Raw genomic sequence first — 20028 nt, forward strand, 5'->3', positions numbered from 1 at the left:
AGTGAACTCCAGTGCCACTTCTCAGCCTTTAGTGCCTCATCCTAAGCAGGTCACTGGCAGAGGGCAAGTTAAGTGCAATGTTCTGACTGACTACTTCTACCTAATGCTCATGCCTAATGTTTCTACTTACTACTTCTACCTAATGCTCCTACCACTTTGCCAAAAGGCATGGCTAGCATATAGTGCTCACCAAAGTATAATCTAGAGTTATGATGAATGAGCTATTTGCATTAAGTGTTGTCGAGCTGTGTGACAAGAAGAGATTGTATGTTTGATCACATGTGGGTGAGACAAAAAGAAAATACAGCTACCTTGGTCAGAGAAGTGCAACTTGACAACCAATGAAGTGCTAGCTCACTACACAGTTGTCACAAAGCCTCCTGATACCCACGCAAGTTAGTACTGGTAATATACCTCCCAGGTCATTGGCTATCTACCAACTACAACCTACCTAACTCAACCCTCACCCTTTACTTACCTTTTTCCTTACACCATTAAGAGGAGGAGCAGGATTAAGTCTGGGTACATTGGAGATCAAAGAATCTAGCATAATGGGTTGTAGGGACTGACTGCCATCATCTTCCCGCACTTGGACAAGAAATCCTTCAGATGACCTATAAATGAGCCAAGTTAGAGTAGCATATCATGAAGGTATCAGAAATAGATTCTTATAATTATCTATAATGACAGATAATGAAGAGAAACTAAGAGATCCCCTGAAATATGAGATCTACAATTTATCAGAATCCATAAGCAACAATAATGATTCCAATAATTTAATCTCCAATCAAAACCCCTGCCATTGCTTAAATTTTTTCTCGGCTGGAAGTAAATGTATCTAATACATTACTAGATATATTCCCCTTGAGTGTCCCAAGTCTTTTCTGTTTTTGTGCCTGGTTGCCTGTCCTGCCTTAGTGAAGTAGCAACATGAACAAACAATGGACTCATTTGTGTAAATACACTTTTGAAACCAAAGCCTACCATCCATAGTCAAGCCCCACAGACTTCTCCATGGTTTACCCTGACCACTTCATACGCCCTGGTTGAGTCCACTAACAGCACACCACTCTCCGTATACCATGTCAACCCATTCATTTCATGCTATACATGCCTCTGACCCCCTGAATGTTCAGGTCTCCTTATCCAAAAGACTTCTTTACTCCATCCTTCTGTCTCTTTCCCAGTCTCCTCCTTAACCTAGTTCTCTCCATTTTGAACTCATGAACCCTCTTGATCGGTCTTTTGCACTCATCCTTCTCATACATCCAAAACTATTTTAGTGCACTTTGGTTGTCCTGTCCTACCTCTATTACAGGGGAAAATGTTTTGTTTAGACCTAGTAGAGGTTGGCACGCTGACCACACCAAACGGGCCGTTGAAGTCAGGGCAGGGCATATTACATGTCACAAATGGGAGGTCGGATCAAATCCCCTCCCCACCCCACCACACTACACAGTGATGTCAAGGATGCAAGTCATGAGGGTTCTTCACAACTAGGTCTAAAAACAGCCAGTTACCAAATCATACCACCAGTCTAATACATAAATCACTCAAAGAAATTAAATGGACTTTACATTTATATACGATCCATCCAAACAAATAGCTGAAGTGCATGGTTTGGTAAGCAGTGAACACATAAATACCATTGGTCTAATAAAAACATTTCTGAACAGAAAAAACGACCTGAATAATTAGTAAAATCTACCAGACAACAAATTATTTGCATGGGACAGAGATGGTCAAGGATGGTACTGCACTGTATGTAAAATCTTGCCTAAAAACCCAATTAAAATTCAAACTAAAACATCTGCTGTTGTGGAACACTTGTGTCTTCAGATTGGCACAGACTCTTCCAAACTTTACATAAACATCATTTATAAATGCCCAAGTCAGCCAGCAGATACTGACACTCTCATGTACAAGACTTTACAATGAGCAATGCAGGATAAAGATGCAATCATTCTTGGGGATTTTAATCTTCCAGAAAGCAACTGATGCTCTATCATAGGTGTAAAGAGTGAATCTTCAAGACTCATCAACTTTGTCGATAATTTTCTCTACTACACCATTACCGAGCTGATGAGGGAAGCCAATATACTTGATTTAGTTCTTGCATCCCAGGAGTTCTTAGAAACTAATACTCACGCTGGATAACATCTCGGCACTTGTGACCACAACATGGCTAGGTTTGACTTAAATATCAAAACTGACTCCCCTAAAACCAGTACTATTACCCCTAACTTTAAAAGGGCTAATTCTAATGGGCTGTGTGACGCATCAAAAAGTCTCGCCCTTGGTTCATGCCCACAGGAATTATGGGCCAGTTCTAAGGGTCAGTTTATGCACCATCAAGTCGTATTCATTCCCATGCATGACAGAAACAATAAAACCAACAACAAGCCTGACTGGTACTTCCAAGATATTGCAGGAGCTATACAGCACAAAAATAAACTCTATAAGTTTAAGAAATTGGACAATGACCCAGATACTGCAACACAGTACAACACAATTAGAAGACAAGTGAAAGCTCTCATAAAAATACCAAGAGAGAATACAAAGTGAATATTGCAAGAGACAGTAATAGAGATCCTAAAAAAGATTTTATAGATATACCAAAAATAAGTTTCCCCTTTTAGAAACTGAAATACAAGAAGGGGAGGGTTTCCAACCTCCCGCTCTTGTCCCCTTTACTTGCCTTCTACAACACGTGGGATGTATTCTTTCTCCCCATCCCCAGGGATAGCGAACGCGGGGAAAAAAAGCAATCAAGTATAATGAAAAAAATATGTGAGAAATATTATTAATAAGAAACACAAGGAGTAGAAGAGGACCCTAAGTAAACAAGAATGGAGAAACAACTGTGGATGATAAAAGCATTGCAACAACCCTGAACAAGATATTCAGTTTTGTATTTACACTAGAAAGCAAAGACATGAATTTTGAGACAGTGATGAATAGCACTCGCACAATACAAGAATTCACCATCACAGCTGGTGACCGAGTTTGGTAAAGTGTGTGGAAGAAGAAAGTTAAGAGTAAATGTGAATAAGAGCAAGGTTATTAGGTACAGTGGGGTTGAGGGTCAAGTCAATTGGGAGGTGAGTTTGAATGGAGAAAAACTGGAGGAAGTGAAGTGTTTTAGATATCTGGGAGTGGATCTGGCAGCGGATGGAACCATGGAAGCGGAAGTGGATCATAGGGTGGGGGAGGGGGCGAAAATTCTGGGGGCCTTGAAGAATGTGTGGAAGTCGAGAACATTATCTCGGAAAGCAAAAATGGGTATGTTTGAAGGAATAGTGGTTCCAACAATGCTGTATGGTTGCGAGGCGTGGGCTATGGATAGAGTTGTGCGCAGGAGGATGGATGTGCTGGAAATGAGATGTTTGAGGACAATGTGTGGTGTGAGGTGGTTTGATCGAGTGAGTAACGTAAGGGTAAGAGAGATGTGTGGCAATAAAAAGAGCATGGTTGAGAGAGCAGAAGAGGGTGTTTTGAAGTGGTTTGGGCACATGGAGAGAATGAGTGAGGAAAGATTGACCAAGAGGATATATGTGTCGGAGGTGGAGGGAACGAGGAGAAGAGGGAGACCAAATTGGAGGTGGAAAGATGGAGTGAAAAAGATTTTGTGTGATCGGGGCCTGAACATGCAGGAGGGTGAAAGGAGGGCAAGGAATAGAGTGAATTGGAGCGATGTGGTATACCGGGGTTGACGTGCTGTCAGTGGATTGAATCAGGGCATGTGAAGCGTCTGGGGTAAACCATGGAAAGCTGTGTAGGTATGTATATTTGCGTGTGTGGACGTATGTATATACATGTGTATGGGGGGGGTTGGGCCATTTCTTTCGTCTGTTTCCTTGCGCTACCTCGCAAACGCGGGAGACAGCGACAAAGTATAATAAAAAAAAAAAATAGTTAGAAAAGTACTAACACAGATAAGCTGAAGCCTAGTAAAAGCCCAGGTCCTGATCATTTGTATCCATGAGTGATTAAAAATATCAAACACAAAATTGCTGAACCATAAACCCAGATTTTCAATAAATCACTCCTAGAAGGAATTGTTCCACAGGACAACATATAAAAAGAAAAGCTGTAAATTGTTTGGTAATTACCATCCTTTTAACCTCACATCAATAATATGTACACTTCTGGAGTCAATTATTTAAGATATATTCGTAGCCTATCTGTAACAACACAGCCTGATCAATAAAACACAACATGGTTTTAGAAGACACAGATCATGCCTTACAAACCTCCTTGAATTTATTGTACATTATTCAATACCTACGACACGGCAAAACCAATACCTATAATATTTCTGGACTTCCAGAAAACATTCGACAAAGTATCTCACATTGAAATGATGCACCAAGTCCAGGACTTGGAGATTACTGGTTGCATAGGAAATTGGATAGAAGCCTGATTATGTGACAGGAAGCAGAGAGTCATAATCAATGGGAAGTCATCGCTGTGGTCACCCATTACTAGTGGAGTCCCCCATGGATCCATATTTGGGCCTATACTTTTCATCATTTATATTAACAATATTGACGTAGGGTTATATAACCTAGTGTCCAAATTTGCAAAGGACACAAAAATCAGCAGTGCCATTATAAATGAAGAAGACAGGCTAAGATTACAAGAGGATCTAGATAAAATTGCTGTATGGTCTAGTAAATGTCACCTGCTACAAGTGGGAAACCTAGACAAAAATTTTTGTTATGAATTTATGGGCCACAAGATATAGGACACCCCAAGTGTGAGTGATCTAGGGGTCATTGTCTCCTATAATCTCAAATTCTCCCAGCACTGCAAAGAAGCTGCCAAGAAAGCAAGGATATGACATTGCCCCTATAACTAAGTCTAGTTAGATCACACCTCAAAATATGCAGTAGGACCTTCTTAAATTGGAAACAATTCAGCAAAGAGCAATTATGCTGCTTCCCTTCTTGTGTAATGAATCATATGAGGAAAGACTGTGAGAATTAAATTTGTTCTCCCTAAGTAAGAGGTACCTCAGGGGTAAATCAATAAAATGCTTCAAAATACTTAAAGCATTCAACAACGTTGAGATTTGAACTTTTCTTTACAATAGCACTAGCATTACTGACAAGAAGTGGATTAAAACTTAGTCACTGAGTTAGTCTGGACTGTACAAAATATTTTTTTCACTAACATTATTGATGCATGGAACAAGCTCCCAGAAAATGTTGTTCAGAGCAACACCCTTAATATCTTCAGAATTAGGCTTAATCATCACTTGTCACTCTCCGATAAAAAATAATTAATCTAATGTCATTAAAACGCAGTGGTGTATCATGCTACCTTCTCAACCACTGATCTCTCCCTGGTCATGTTGCATTATTATACTAATACTGACTAACCCATGTCATCTGCTTTGAGAAAGTGATTGAGAATTAGTCTTATTCTTTATCACGAATAATATAGGCATGGTAAGCTAAATTTATCCTTGGTATAGCCTTTCTAAGAGAAGGGGTGCATGTCATTGATGGGATGCATGACAAATTCATGTTCATTCTACATTATGACATTCCTATAAAATTTCCTTCAGGCTTATTAATCCCGCAAGCTTTTTTCTACTGTTTTCCTGCTGGTTTGTGCCAGAGAGAGTGGAGGGTGGGGGGAGAGCCTCTGCTTTACTAGCCTTTTCTTCTACTGCTTACAAGGAGGGGGCTTATTTTCTTTCTTTCTATTTTTGCATTGAAACCAGACCACCTTGATTGGATCTTGGGTCTCTGTAGCTACATAACTCTTCCTCTCTTTTCCATTTGAGGTATATGACTCACATCCATATAACACTGTCAGAACTACAATACCTTCAAACATACTCATCTTTGCCCTTCCAGACACTGACCTTTCCTTGTACATGCTCCCCTTCAACCTCACAACCCACTACAGTCTCTATGGTTTCACCCCCATGTGCATTCCCATATACATAGAGTACTCCACTTCCTCCAGGTCCTTCCCATTCAAACTTATACTTGAACCATCTCCCTGCACCTTACTTTTTTCTTAGTTTCTGTTAACATTCTCCATTCACACACGCTCCCAAACTCTGTCTAGAATCTGCTACCAGATCAATGTTATCTGCAAACAGCAACTGATTCACTTCTAATTTCCCTCAAACCTGACATATCATAGACCTGTCCCTCGCTCTAAGACCTTTGCATTAACCTACCCTATTGATCAATTTATCCTATGCCTTTTTCTTCTCTTCCACAGCATTTCTAATATCTACTGTCCATCATGCATTGCCCTTTTTATTCCTTATCTTACTACCTTGTATCCAACTACTGCTTCTACAACCTTTAATAGTATTTCCCTAAACATTTTAAACACCTCATTCACACATGGCTGCATTCATATATTTACCTTCCTTTCATACTTCTCGCTTGCCAACACTTTTACCTATCCATTCTTCCTTACACCATATCTCTACTTTTTCCTAATCTTCATCTCCACAAGACCCATGAAATGGTCAGAGTCTCTGAAGAATCCTCTCTTAACTCCAGCATCCAGCAAAGCCTTTCTCAATCTTTCATCCGTTGCCACATAGTCAATCAAAGCCTTTTGTACTGTAGAAAAAACTATATTAATGACATACTTGGCCATGTTAGACAGCTGCGCCTCAAGCTTCGCCTGTGCCACAGCTTCAGCCTTCTCTTGCATCAGCTTCTGCCGGACATCAAGAGTTTCCTGTCTTGTTCTCTCTCTGAGCTCCTCCAAGAGTACTCGCGCTCCAGACACACTTCTCTCTAAACCTAAAAGCACCTGTTGTGAGAATAAAGATATCCTTTCTATTAATATACTGTACCAAGTATTACATAAACACAGGAATATACATACATATAGTAGAGTGCAACAACTTGCAATAACACAAATTAATGAGCATGATGAAAACATCCTAACCTCTCTGTATCTGGAATAGCTTAGCCTTGTGGAAGATGAAATCCGGCAAGTGATGGGGTTGGATGGTACTACAGTGGAATTTATCAAGAATGGGGGTAACTTATGTTGTTGACTGATTGGTAAGGATATTAAATGTATGGATGGATCATGGTGAAGTGCCTGAGGATTGGCAGAATGAATGTATAGTGCCATTGTACAAAAGCAAGGGGGATAAAGGCAAGTGTTCAAACTACAGAGACATAAGTTTGTTGAGTTCCTGGAAAATTGTATGGGAGGGTGAAGGCATGTATGGAGCATCAGATTGGGGAGGAGCAGTGTGTTTCAGAAGTGGAAGAGGATGTGTGGATCAGGTGTTTGCTTTGAAGAATGCATGTTAAAAATACTTAAAGAAACAGATTTGTATGTGGCATTTATGGACCTGAAAAAGGAATATGACAGGGTTGATAGAGAGGCTTCGTGGAAATCCTTAAAAGTATACAGTGTGGGAAGTAAGCTACTAGAGGCAGTGAAAAGTTATTATCAAGAGTGAAAGGCATGTGTATGAGTAGGAAGAGAGGAGAGTGGTTGGTTCCCAGTGAAGGTTGGTCTGCAGCAAGTGTGTGTTGTCTCCATGGTTGTTTAATTTGTTTATGGATGGGGTGGTTAGGGAGATAAATGGAAGAGTTTTCGAGAGAGGGGCAAGTATGCAGTCTGTTGGGGATGAGAGGGCCAGGGAAGTTGTTGTTCGCTGATGATACAGCACTGGTGGCTGATTCGAGTGAGAAACAGCAGAAGTTGGTGACTGAGTTTGGAGAAGTGTGTTTGAGGAGAAAGTTAAGAGTAAATGTAAATAAGAACAAGGTTATTAGGTTCATCCAAAGCCACATATCCATTTTACTGACAAACCCCTAGGGATGGATGAACAGCTGGGTTGATTGTGGACCAACTGCCACAACGAGGATTCAAACCTATTTGTTCAACCCTGGCCCATAAATGCATCACAGTCTGGAGTGCTAACAGCTACAGGTCTCTATGATGTCTATATATTCAGAGTAATTTTCTTTAATAGCATGAGGTTTATGCATCAAGATTCATAAAGTCTACACTAGAGGACGACAAAGCAGACCAGTACTTTTACTTTTTCATTTAAAGTAAATTAGAATAAGAAGCATAGTTACTAATGTTTGTAATCTATTTATCTCTGATACCCTTTCCCTCTGGAAACTCCTATCAAGGGGTGGCCACAGCAAAAGTGTCTGTACTTATTCCTGTCTTTAAATGCCTCCCTTGCAGACACCATTCCACACATTCTTCTGCCATTTCTCTCCCCCCAGTATTCTTCCACTCTATTTGCCCATGTCACAGGAGGGTCTTCCTCTCACACCAACCCCTCTAACTGTACTATCATACTCTCGCCCTGTAAACTCCCAGCCTTGCATTTTCCACATGCCCAAACCACCTCAAAGTATTACATTTCACCCACTCTACCATTCTACGATTCATTCTCCTAGCATTTCCTGCCATATCACATACACTACTCTATTTCTTTCTTCATTCCATCTAATCACGTGTTCTCACGTAGCTCATTTCCACAGCCTGGATTCTTGACCTCTGTAACACATTCCATGTCCATCTTTCGGCTGCATGGTCAAGGTTGGGAGGACTATGCTGTCCCTTAATCCTCTCTTCACTTCTATACTTTCACCTCTACCCTTCATTATTCTATTAAGGGACCCTTCTACCTTGTACTGCTCTCTCTCTCTCTCTCTCTCTCTCTCTCTCTCTCTCTCTCTCTCTCTCTCTCTCTCTCTCTCTCTCTCTCTCTCTCTCTCCTACCTCTCCTTCCATATTACAACACTTACCCAAGACAGCTCCTAAATACTTAAACTCTCTCACCTCTTCCAGTCTTTCTCCTCCCATATCCAAAGCACAATTTCGTACACTTTCTTCTTTTACTCTGTATGGTTTTACAAAATCTATACTTCTACTCTATTTCCTTTCAAACACCATCACTTTACTTTTACTTGCATTTACCTTGAATTACTATGCTTACACACATTATAAAACATGCTTACAACCTTCTGTACCTCCTCTTGACTCTCAGCAACCAACACAGTATCATCCATAAAACAGATTTGCCACTAGTCACCATATCTCACTACCACACTCAGTCTCTGAACCCCTAAAGTTTGGCTTTCATCTTTCTTATCACTCCATCCATATGTATATTAAAAAACCACAATGACATCACACGGCCATGCCTCACACCCAAATGTATGCCGAAACTTTTGCTCAACTCTCCATCCACTCTTAAACAAGCATTTACTCTCAATAGAAGGCTTGTACACCACCCAACAGTTGTCCCCGTACCCCCAAATATCCTTAACTCATTCCATAAAGCATTCCACTCCACTCTTGTCATATGCTTTCTTCAGATCCATAAATGCTGCATAAAACCTCTTACCTTTTTCTAAATACTTTTTAAAGGTAATCTTTACCACAAAAATCTCATTTACACATCCCTTATCTTTCCTAAAGCCTCCTTGCTCTTCATTTATTCTACCTTCAGTCACTTCCATCACTTTATTTTAATTAACACTCTTGGAAACACTTTCCTGGTATATTCAACAGACTTATTCCTCTATAATTACTACATACATCCTTAGCACCTTTTCCTTTGAATAAAAGAACAATAATAGCTTTATCCCAATCCTCAGGTACAACCTTCTGTTTCCATGCTAAATTACATAACAGATGAATCCACTCCAAAACACTTTCTCCTTAATACTTCAGCATTTCAGCTGTAGTCCCATTCACTCTAGGTACCTTCCCTACCTTCAGCCTCATTATTTCCCTGTTTACTCCCTTTTTGCTACTAGCCCTTGCACTTGAATCCTCTTTCATCTATCCTCCATACTCATGCATGTAAATAATGCTACCTTCCCTTCCCCAAATTCATCAGTTCTTCAAAATACTCCTCCTATCTTCCTTTCACCTCCTCCTTTTGACTCAGTAACTCCACTCCCTTACTTCTCGCATTAACATTGCCACTCTTACATCAACTTCTTTCCTTATTCACCTCCTTCCAGTAAAGTTTCTTATTATCCAGAAACTTTTCGCTAACCTTATAGTTTCCTATTATCATGAAACTTTTTGCTCCTCTTTCTCTCAAGATCTTCATCTACTCTTCCTTTGCTTTCCTCTATCAGCTTCTTAACAGTTCACTTACATATTTTAAATTCTTCCCTCCTTTGCAGAGCTTCCACTGGTACATTCCTATCGAGCTAACTACCACGTACCTCTTTCTCCCCTTCCACGGCATTTCTAATCTCTTCCATCCAAGATGCATTGCCCTTTTTATTCCTATATCTCACGACCTTGCATCCAGCTATAATTTTAATACCTTTAATAGTATTTTTCTAAATATTTTGAACACTTCATTAACAAATGACTGCATCCCTACCTTCACTGCTCTTCCATCTAGGTTTTCAGTTACCTCCTTTCATACTCCTCCATGCATTTCTTCTGATTCATATGCTCTCTTGCCTACACTTTTCCTTCTCCTTTCTTCCTTACATCATATACCTCCACTTCTCCCTGATCCTCATCCCCTCAAGAACCATGATATGGTCCGAGTCTCTAAAGAATCATCTCACAACTCTAGCATCTAGTACAGCCTTTCTTATCACACATCCCTACCACACAGTCAATCACAGCCTTCTGTTCTTCTCTTCCATTATTCCTCATCCATGAATATGTGTGGATCATCTTATGCTGAATAAAAGGTGTTCGCAAGGAATAAACCCCCTCTCAAAACAAATATTCATAAGTCAACTTTCATTCTCATTTACTCCAAGCACTCTCCATATGCCAACTATCTCACCAATTTCATCACATCCCACTTTCGCATTCATATCACCCATTACGACCATGTTTCTCTCATTCTCAAAATCATTTATACAGTCAATCAAATTTCTTCTGGGAAGCTTCATTTCATCCTTACCTTATCAAGTCTTCATATTCACAGATGCATATATACATACCTATGCATACTTCACGATTCCAAACTTTCCTTTCACCCACATTAATCCTGATCAATTTCATCCATGCTCTGTAACACCCTCCAACACTCTTGGTGATAGCAGAATTGCAAATACTTCTTTTCCTCTTCCTAAATAATTTTGAATCATTCACGTCCATACCACTCCTCCTTCCACGTCCTCCCATAACTTGCATTCATCTTTTCAATTTTCATTCCAAACTCCCTACCCAAGGATGTGGGTTCCCAATTCCCAGCACATCCAAACAACAACTTTTAAACTTCACTAGAAGCTACTTCCTTTTATTCCCACCAGTCATCCCATTTACATTAAGTGCCATCACCCTCAAGTGCTTGTCTCTTTTGCTCCTCGGCATAACTGGTAAACTCCAGTGCTGCTTCTTAGCCTCTTGTGCCTCACTCTTGAGAGGCCGCTGACAAAGCGTACCTCCAAAGGCAGCGAGGCTCCAAAATTATCCAAAAAACCTAAAAATTATAGCACACTTCTGATGTTTGTCTGTATTTACATGGATTGCCCTGATGGAGTTGGGCAATGCCTCCCTCTTTAGTTCCAACCCTACAAGGTGTATCAAAGACATCATCATGAGTCACTTTTCCCTGCTTCTAACAACTTGCCTCCCACACCATATATTCTTAAAACCTTCCACAGAGCATCTCTATCAACTCTATCATATGCTATCTCCAGATCCATAAATGCTACATACAAATCCATTTGTTTTTCTAAGTATTTCTCACATACATTCTTCAAAGCAAACACCTGATCCACACATCCTCTACCACTTCTGAAACCACACTGCTCTTCCCCAATCTGATGCTCTGTACATGCCTTCACCCTCTCAATCAATACCCTCCCATATAATTTCCCAGGAATACTCAACAAACTTATGCCTCTGTAATCTGAACACTCACTTTTATCCCCTTTGCCTTTGTACAATGGCACTATGCATGCATTTCACCAATCCTCAGGCACTTCATCATGATCCATACATACAATGAATATCCATACCAACCGGTCAACCACACAGTCACCCCCTTTTTAATGAATTCCACTGCAGTACCATCTAAACTCATCGCCTTGCCAGCTTTCATCTTCCACAAAGCCTTCACCACCTTTTCTCTATTTACCAAACCATTCTCCCTGACCCTCTCACTTAGCACACCACCCCAACCAAAACACCCTATATCTATCACTGTATCATCAGACACATTCAACAAACCTTCAAAATACTCACTCCCTCTCCTCACTTCATCACTACTTGTTATTACCTCCCCATTTGCCCCCTTCACCAATTTTCCCATTTGTTCTCTTTTCTTATGCATGTTAATTTACGTCCTTCTATAACATCTTTTTATTTTCCCTAAAATTTAATGATACTCTTACCCCAACTCTCATTTGTCCTCTTTTTCACCTCTTGTGCCTTTCTCTTGACCTCCTGCTGCTTTCTTTTATACATCTCCCTGTCATTTGCACTACTTCCCTGCAAAAATTGTCCAAATGCCTCCCTCTTCTCTTTCACTAATAATCTTAATTCTTCATCTGACCACTCACTACCCTTTCTAATCAGCCCACCTCACACCTTTCTCATGCCACATGCATCTTTTGCACTAGCTATCTCTGCTTCCCTAAATACATCCCATTCCTCCCCCACTCCCCTCATGTCATTTGCTCTCACATTTTGCCATTCTGCACTCAATCTCTCCTGATACTTCCTCACACAAGTCTCCTTTCCAAGCTCACTTATTCTCACCACTCTCTTCTCCCCAACATTCTCTCTTCTTGTCTGAAAACCTCTACAAATCTTCACCTTCACCTCCACAAGACAGTGATCAGACATCCCTCCAGCTGCCCCTCTCAGAACATTTACACCAAAAAGTCTCTCGTTTACACGCCTATCAAAATACACATATCCAATAACGCCCTTTGACCATCTCTCCTACTCACATAAGTATACTCATGTATATCTCTCTTTTTAAATCAGGTATCCCAATCACCAGTCCTTTTTCAGCACACAAATCCACAAGCTCTTCACCATTTCCATTTACAACACTGAAAACCCCATGTCCACCAATTATACCCTCAACTGCCACATTACTCACTTTCGCATTCAAATCATCCATCGCTATAACATGGTCTCGTGCATCAAAGCTGCTAACACACTCATTCAGCTGCTCCTAAAACACTTGCCTCTCATGATGTTTCTTCTCATGACCAGGTGCATAGGTACCAGTAATCACCCATCTCTCTCCATCCACTTTCAGGCTTACCCACATCATCTAGAACTTACTTTCTTACACTCTATCACACTCCCATAACTGCTTCAGGAGCAGTGCTACTCCTTCCTTTACTCTTGTCCTCTCAACAACCCCTCACTTTACTCCCAAAACATTCCCAAACCACTCTTTTCCTTTACCCTTGACTTCATTTCACTCAGAGCCAAAACATCCAGGTTCCTTTCCTCAAACATACTACCTATCTCTCCTTTCTTCTCATCTTGGTTGCATCCACACTCATTTAGACACCCCAATCTGAGCCTTCAAGGAGGATGAGCACTCCCCACTTGACTCTTTCTTCTGTTTCCCCTTTTAGAAGTTTAAATACAAGGAGGGGGTGAGGGTTCCCAGCGCCCTGCTCCTGCCCCTTTTAGTCACCTTCTACAACACGCGGGGAATATGTGGGAAGTATTCTTTCTCCCCTGTCCCCAGTATGAAAATATTCTGGTTATATTTTCTTATATCATAAATTGATAATTGTAAACAGGTATCAATCAGTACAAGGAAGTTAAGGATATCTAACATGCAGTACAGATATATCTTAATTGCTGTATGAAATGTTAGCAAAGAGATGGTAATAACATCAATCTAAAGGTCAGATCCAATTAACACATTTGAGGACAAAGATGCATACCTTGTATTTCTGAATTACTTTCGGTTGTTACTTATTAATAATTGTTAACAAATATCAATTAAAGCAAGAAAATCAGATATCCAACATACTGAAAAAAAGAACAGGGATGTCAGTCTCACAGCCAGGCCCAGCTACTACATTCGTGATTACAAAACACTGTGGTGTTACTATACTCCTCCTGCTCAAGGTCTCATCTTAAGTGAAGAGTCACCTTTGTATCACTGTATCAATGGCAAGGCTGTATCACTGGTAGTACAGTATCATCAAAGAACGTTTTACTCCAAAGGAGTCTAAACTTCCCTGCTACTGGAAGAAGTGCAGTCTTGGGCTGCAGAAGCCTTTAAAATGGTCCTTGGTAACAAAAGGACTCTTTCAAAGAAACTGGTTCTGGGGTAATAATAAGTAAATAGATTTTTTTTTTTTTTTGGTTTGTCGCTGTCTCCCGCGTTTGCGAGGTAGCGCAAGGAAACAGACAAAAGAAATGGCCCAACCCACCCCCATACACATGTATATACATACGTCCACACACGCAAATATACATACCTACACAGCTTTCCATGGTTTACCCCAGACGCTTCACATGCCCTGATTCAATCCACTGACAGCACGTCAACCCCGTTATACCACATCGATCCAATTCACTCTATTCCTTGCCCTCCTTTCACCCTCCTGCATGTTCAGGCCCCGATCACACAAAATCTTTTTCACTCCATCTTTCCACCTCCAATTTGGTCTCCCACTTCTCCTCGTTCCCTCCACCTCCGACACATATATCCTCTTGGTCAATCTTTCCTCACTCATTCTCTCCATGTGCCCAAACCATTTCAAAACACCCTCTTCTGCTCTCTCAACCACGGTCTTTTTATTTCCACACATCTCTCTTACCCTTACGTTACTTACTCGATCAAACCACCTCACACCACACATTGTCCTCAAACATCTCATTTCCAGCACATCCATCCTCCTGCGCACAACTCTATCCATAGCCCACGCCTCGCAATCATACAACATTGTTGGAACCACTATCCCTTCAAACATGCCCATTTTTGCTTTCCGAGATAATGTTCTCGACTTCCACACATTCTTCAAGGCTCCCAGGATTTTCGCCCCCTCCCCCACCCTATGATCCACTTCCGCTTCCGTGGTTCCATCTGCTGCCAGATCCACTCCCAGATATCTAAAACACTTTACTTCCTCCAGTTTTTCTCTATTCAAACTTACCTCCCAATTGACTTGACCCTCAACCCTACTGTACCTAATAACCTTGCTCTTATTCACATTTACTCTTAACTTTCTTCTTTCACACACTTTACCAAACTCAGTCACCAGCTTCTGCAGTTTCTCACATGAATCAGCCACCAGCGCTGTATCATCAGCGAACAATAACTGACTCACTTCCCAAGCTCTCTCATCCCCAACAGACTTCATACTTGCCCCTCTTTCCAAACCTCTTGCATTCACCTCCCTAACAACCCCATCCATAAACTAATTAAACAACCATGGAGACATCACACACCCCTGCCGCAAACCTACATTCACTGAGAACCAATCACTTTCCTCTCGGCCTACACGTACACATGCCTAACATCATTGATAAAAACTTTTCACGGCTTCTAACAACTTGCCTCCCACACCATATATTCTTAATACCTTCCACAGAGCATCTCTATCACCTCTATCATATGCCTTCTCCAGATCCATAAATGCTACATACAAATCCATTTGCTTTTCTAAGTATTTCTCACATACATTCTTCAAAGCAAACACCTGATCCACACATCCTCTACCACTTCTGAAACCACACTGCTCTTCCCCAATCTGATGCTCTGTACATGCCTTCACCCTCTCAATCAATACCCTCCCATATAATTTACCAGGAGTACTCAACAAACTTATACCTCTGTAATTTGAGCACTCACTCTTATCCCCTTTGCCTTTGTACAATGGCACTATGCACGCATTCCGCCAATCCTCAGGCACCTCACCATGAGTCATACATACATTAAATAACCTTACCAACCAGGCTTTCATCTTCCGCAAAGCTTTTACTACCTCTTCTCTGTTTACCAAATCATTTTCCCTAACCCTCTCACTTTGAACACCACCTCGACCAAAACACCCTATATCTGCCACTCTATCATCAAACACATTCAACAAACCTTCAAAATACTCACTCCATCTCCTTCTCACATCACCACTACTTGTTATCACCTCCCCATTTGCACCCTTCACTGAAGTTCCCATTTGCTCCCTTGTCTTACGCACTTTATTTACCTCCTTCCAGAACATCTTTTTATTCTCCCTAAAATTTAATGATACTCTCTCACCCCAACTCTCATTTGCCCTCTTTTTCACCTCTTGCACCTTTCTCTTGACCTCCTGTCTCTTTCTTTTATACATCTCCCACTCAATTGCATTTTTTCCCTGCAAAAATCGTCCAAATGCCTCTCTCTCTTCTCTTTCACTAATAATCTTACTTCTTCATCCCACCACTCACTACCCTTTCTAATCAACCCACCTCCCACTCTTCTCATGCCACAAGCATCTTTTGCGCAATCCATCACTGATTCCCTAAATACATCCCATTCCTCCCCCACTCCCCTTACTTCCATTGTTCTCACCTTTTTCCATTCTGTACTCAGTCTCTCCTGGTACTTCCTCACACAAGTCTCCTTCCCAAGCTCACTTACTCTCACCACCCTCTTCACCCCAACATTCACTCTTCTTTTCTGAAAACCCATACAAATCTTCACCTTAGCCTCCACAAGATAATGATCAGACATCCCTCCAGTTGCACCTCTCAGCACATTAACATCCAAATAGATAAACAGATAAAAAAGTACCAAACATAGTAATTTCTTTTTTTCGTCTGTTGCATATCCATTATTGTCAACAACAGTCAACTGTTATTCAAAAGTTAAAGATATCCAACATATGGTGCACTACTATCCCGATTAGTGCTAAGCATGGGTTCTTGCAAAATGGAGCGCTAGCAAAACAGCTCTCTATGGGGTCATTATATATGGAGATGCATTCCTGATGACATCATTTTTTTACGTATGAGATATTTATTTTTCTATATTTTGCTTTGTCACTGTCTCCCGCGTTAGTGAGGTAGCACAAGGAAACAGACGAAAGAATGGCCCAACCCACCCACATACACATACACGTCCACACAGGCAAATATACATACCTATACATCTCAATGTACACATATATATACACACACAGACATATACATATATACACATGTACATAATTCATACTGTCTGCCTTTATTTATTCCCATCGCCACCCTGCCACACATGGAATAACAACCCCCTCCTCCCTCATGTGTGCGAGGTAGCGCTAGGAAAAGACAACAAAGGCCCCATTCGTTCACACTCAGTCTCCAGCTGTCATGTAATAATGCACTGAAACCACAGCTCCCTTTCCACATCCAGGCCCCACAGAACTTTCCAAGGTTTACCCCAGACGCTTCACATGCCCTGGTTCAATCCATTGACAGCACGTCGACCCTGGTATACCACATCGTTCCAATGCACTCTATTCCTTGCACGCCTTTCACCCTCCTGCATGTTTAGGCCCCGATCACTCAAAATCTTTTTCACTCCATCTTTCCACCTCCAATTTGGTTTCCCACTTCTCCTCGTTCCCTCCACCTCTGACACATATATCTATGAGATATATATAGTATTAAAAACAAAGATTATGACAGTAACTTATCTTTACTAATCAATGAATAACAAATAACTGTGAAATACTGTACCATGAATGGCAGTCATTTGATAAATCATTTGTAGTAGAATGAATGACAGAGGTAGCGTGGTGAAAAGACAAGGTCGGTGAAAGGGAGTGAGGAGACGGTGGATATTGTAGAGTTCTGCTACGGCTGAAGCAAATCCATCTCTGCATTACTAAAATTATGAATTAGGTGGTGTTAACAGAGGTAGTGGCAATGACGGGGGCAGTGATGATAGAGGTGGTGCTGGTAGTGAAGGAGATTGTTGTAAGTAGCGAGGATATGATGCATCTATCAGTTTCTTTGGTAAAACCGGACGCAGCACCGCCAGATACTGTTGAACAGCTAATGTCTACCCATAAAACTGACAGTATAAATGAGCAACAATGTATCCCTTTAACATTACATTACATAACATTTTAGATTATGAAGCAAGAAAGCAGAAAGTGGGAGTGATTAACAAAGTAGAAGGGTATGTTAACATGCACCGGTGTGTTGCCAAACACTCATCACTTAGCCTACCTCACTTAGCTACCTTCCATTTTTTTTTAACAAACTACTTTTTGAACAAGTAACTTCACATTTGTCATGACAGAAGCTTTTATCATATCCAGTTTCTTAGTAATAGTTTCAACTGTTGATGTAGCCAATTTGAAATCATCATCAACATCAACCTAACACTCACTAGCTTCCAACCTCCTAAACACTTGTAATTTTACATCCAAGGAGAAGCTATTTCTCAACACTTTAGATGCACTAGTAGCACTAAAACTTGTAGGCTGCCTTCCAGACATGATGGCTAAGAAACAGTCAAAGTAATATAAAAAAAATTGGCACTAAGAAATAGTCACAGTAATATCAAAAAATTGGCAAGTCAGCAAGAATGGGTGCAGTGTAAGCATAGCAAAAATTCATATAGTACTAAATGTTTGAGAGCACTCAGCACTGACTGGATGTGAGCCTATGTGTGTACAGTGCTCTGTTTGGTCAAATGAAAATACACAGCTACTCTCGGCATGTTGCAGATGTTTGGACTTATGACTTTTGAATTCTTTTACGGATTTTCATTGATTGTTTTTCTAAGAAATTAGAGCTCCAAGATACAAGCAAGAACACTATAATGAAATAGCACTCTAAGGGGAAGTGCTAATCTGGATATGAGTAGTGCTAACTGGAGTACTAGTGTACACATTTTTCTTAAATGCTGTATGAAATGTTACCATTCATCTGTTCCTGGCGCTATCTTGCTATTGCAGAAAACAGCGATCAAGTATGAAAAGAAATTATTATTATTATACTTAACCACTGTTTCCCGCATCAGGGAGGTAGCGCAAGGAAACAGACAAAGAATGGCCTAACCACTCATAGACACACACACACATATATATATACATAAATGCCCATACACGCACAAATACATACATATACATATGAACGCATACATACATTTACATATACAGAGACATACATATATACTATAATTTTGCTTTGTCGCTGTCTCCCGCGTTAGCGAGGTAGCGCAAGGAAACAGACAAAAGAATGGCCCAACTCACCCACACACACATGTACATACAAACACGTCCACACAAGCAAATATACATACCTATACGTCTCAACATATACATATATATATACACACACAGACACATACATATATACACATGTACATAATTCATAGTCTGCCTTTATTTATTCCCATCGCCATCCCGCCACACATGAAATAACAACCCCCTCCCCCCTTATGAGCGCGAGGTAGCGCTAGGAAAAGACAACAAAGGCCACATTCATTCACACATATATACACATGTATATATTCATACTTGCTGCCTTCATCCATTCCTGTCGCTACCCAGCCACACAGGAAATAGCGGGGTAGAGCCATGATAAGACAAAAAAAGGCACATTCGCTCATAGTCAATCTCTAGCTGTCATGTGTAATGCACTGAAATCACAGCTCCCTTTCCACATCCAGGCCCCACAGACCTTTCTATGATATACCCCAGCGTCATATTTTCATTTGTTGCACATCATTTATTTAGGTAAAAGATCATTTTGGTTCACATTACTATCAGCTCTGGATATTGAATGATTTTTTTCTACAATGCAAATCTAGTGATTAGAGAACACAATAAGTGTTGCTGAGCATGATTTATAGCACAGGTTCCCAACCTCAGGTCATGACCCATGTCAGGGTCATGTGAGGTCCTCAGCAGGGTTATGGAGAGCCTTTAAATAATTCTTAAAGTGCAACTTTTCATAGATAGATTGTGCTGAAGGTTCAACATCGTAATGTTGTAATCATCATAATAAATCATGATAAATAATATTCAACTAAAATATCTTTAAACTAGAATATTGATGATTGGCATTTATGCACACCTAAAACTTGTACATGTCCAGCAAAGGCTGATC

The 20028-nt window shown here is 40.6% G+C and overlaps 1 protein-coding gene and 1 long non-coding RNA gene across 3 annotated transcripts in view; one reads left to right on the forward strand and one right to left on the reverse strand.

Moving 5' to 3' along the window:
- Window positions 1-20028, forward strand: part of LOC139766853 (uncharacterized) — a 49116-nt gene that overhangs the window by 27918 nt on the left and 1170 nt on the right. The gene's annotated exons all lie outside the window — the stretch shown is intronic.
- Deaf1 (deformed epidermal autoregulatory factor 1) overlaps window positions 1-20028 on the reverse strand; it is a 95260-nt gene that overhangs the window by 12941 nt on the left and 62291 nt on the right. For both annotated transcript variants that reach the window (XM_071695807.1, XM_071695806.1), the window contains 2 exons: window positions 6626-6792; window positions 479-614 (listed from right to left, as the gene is read on the reverse strand). In XM_071695807.1, the coding sequence (XP_071551908.1) occupies window positions 479-614; window positions 6626-6792 (303 nt within the window). The remainder of the gene's footprint in view (window positions 1-478; window positions 615-6625; window positions 6793-20028) is intronic.

This window comes from Panulirus ornatus, chromosome 58, assembly GCF_036320965.1.
Source record: "Panulirus ornatus isolate Po-2019 chromosome 58, ASM3632096v1, whole genome shotgun sequence".
Classification (NCBI taxonomy): domain Eukaryota; kingdom Metazoa; phylum Arthropoda; class Malacostraca; order Decapoda; family Palinuridae; genus Panulirus; species Panulirus ornatus.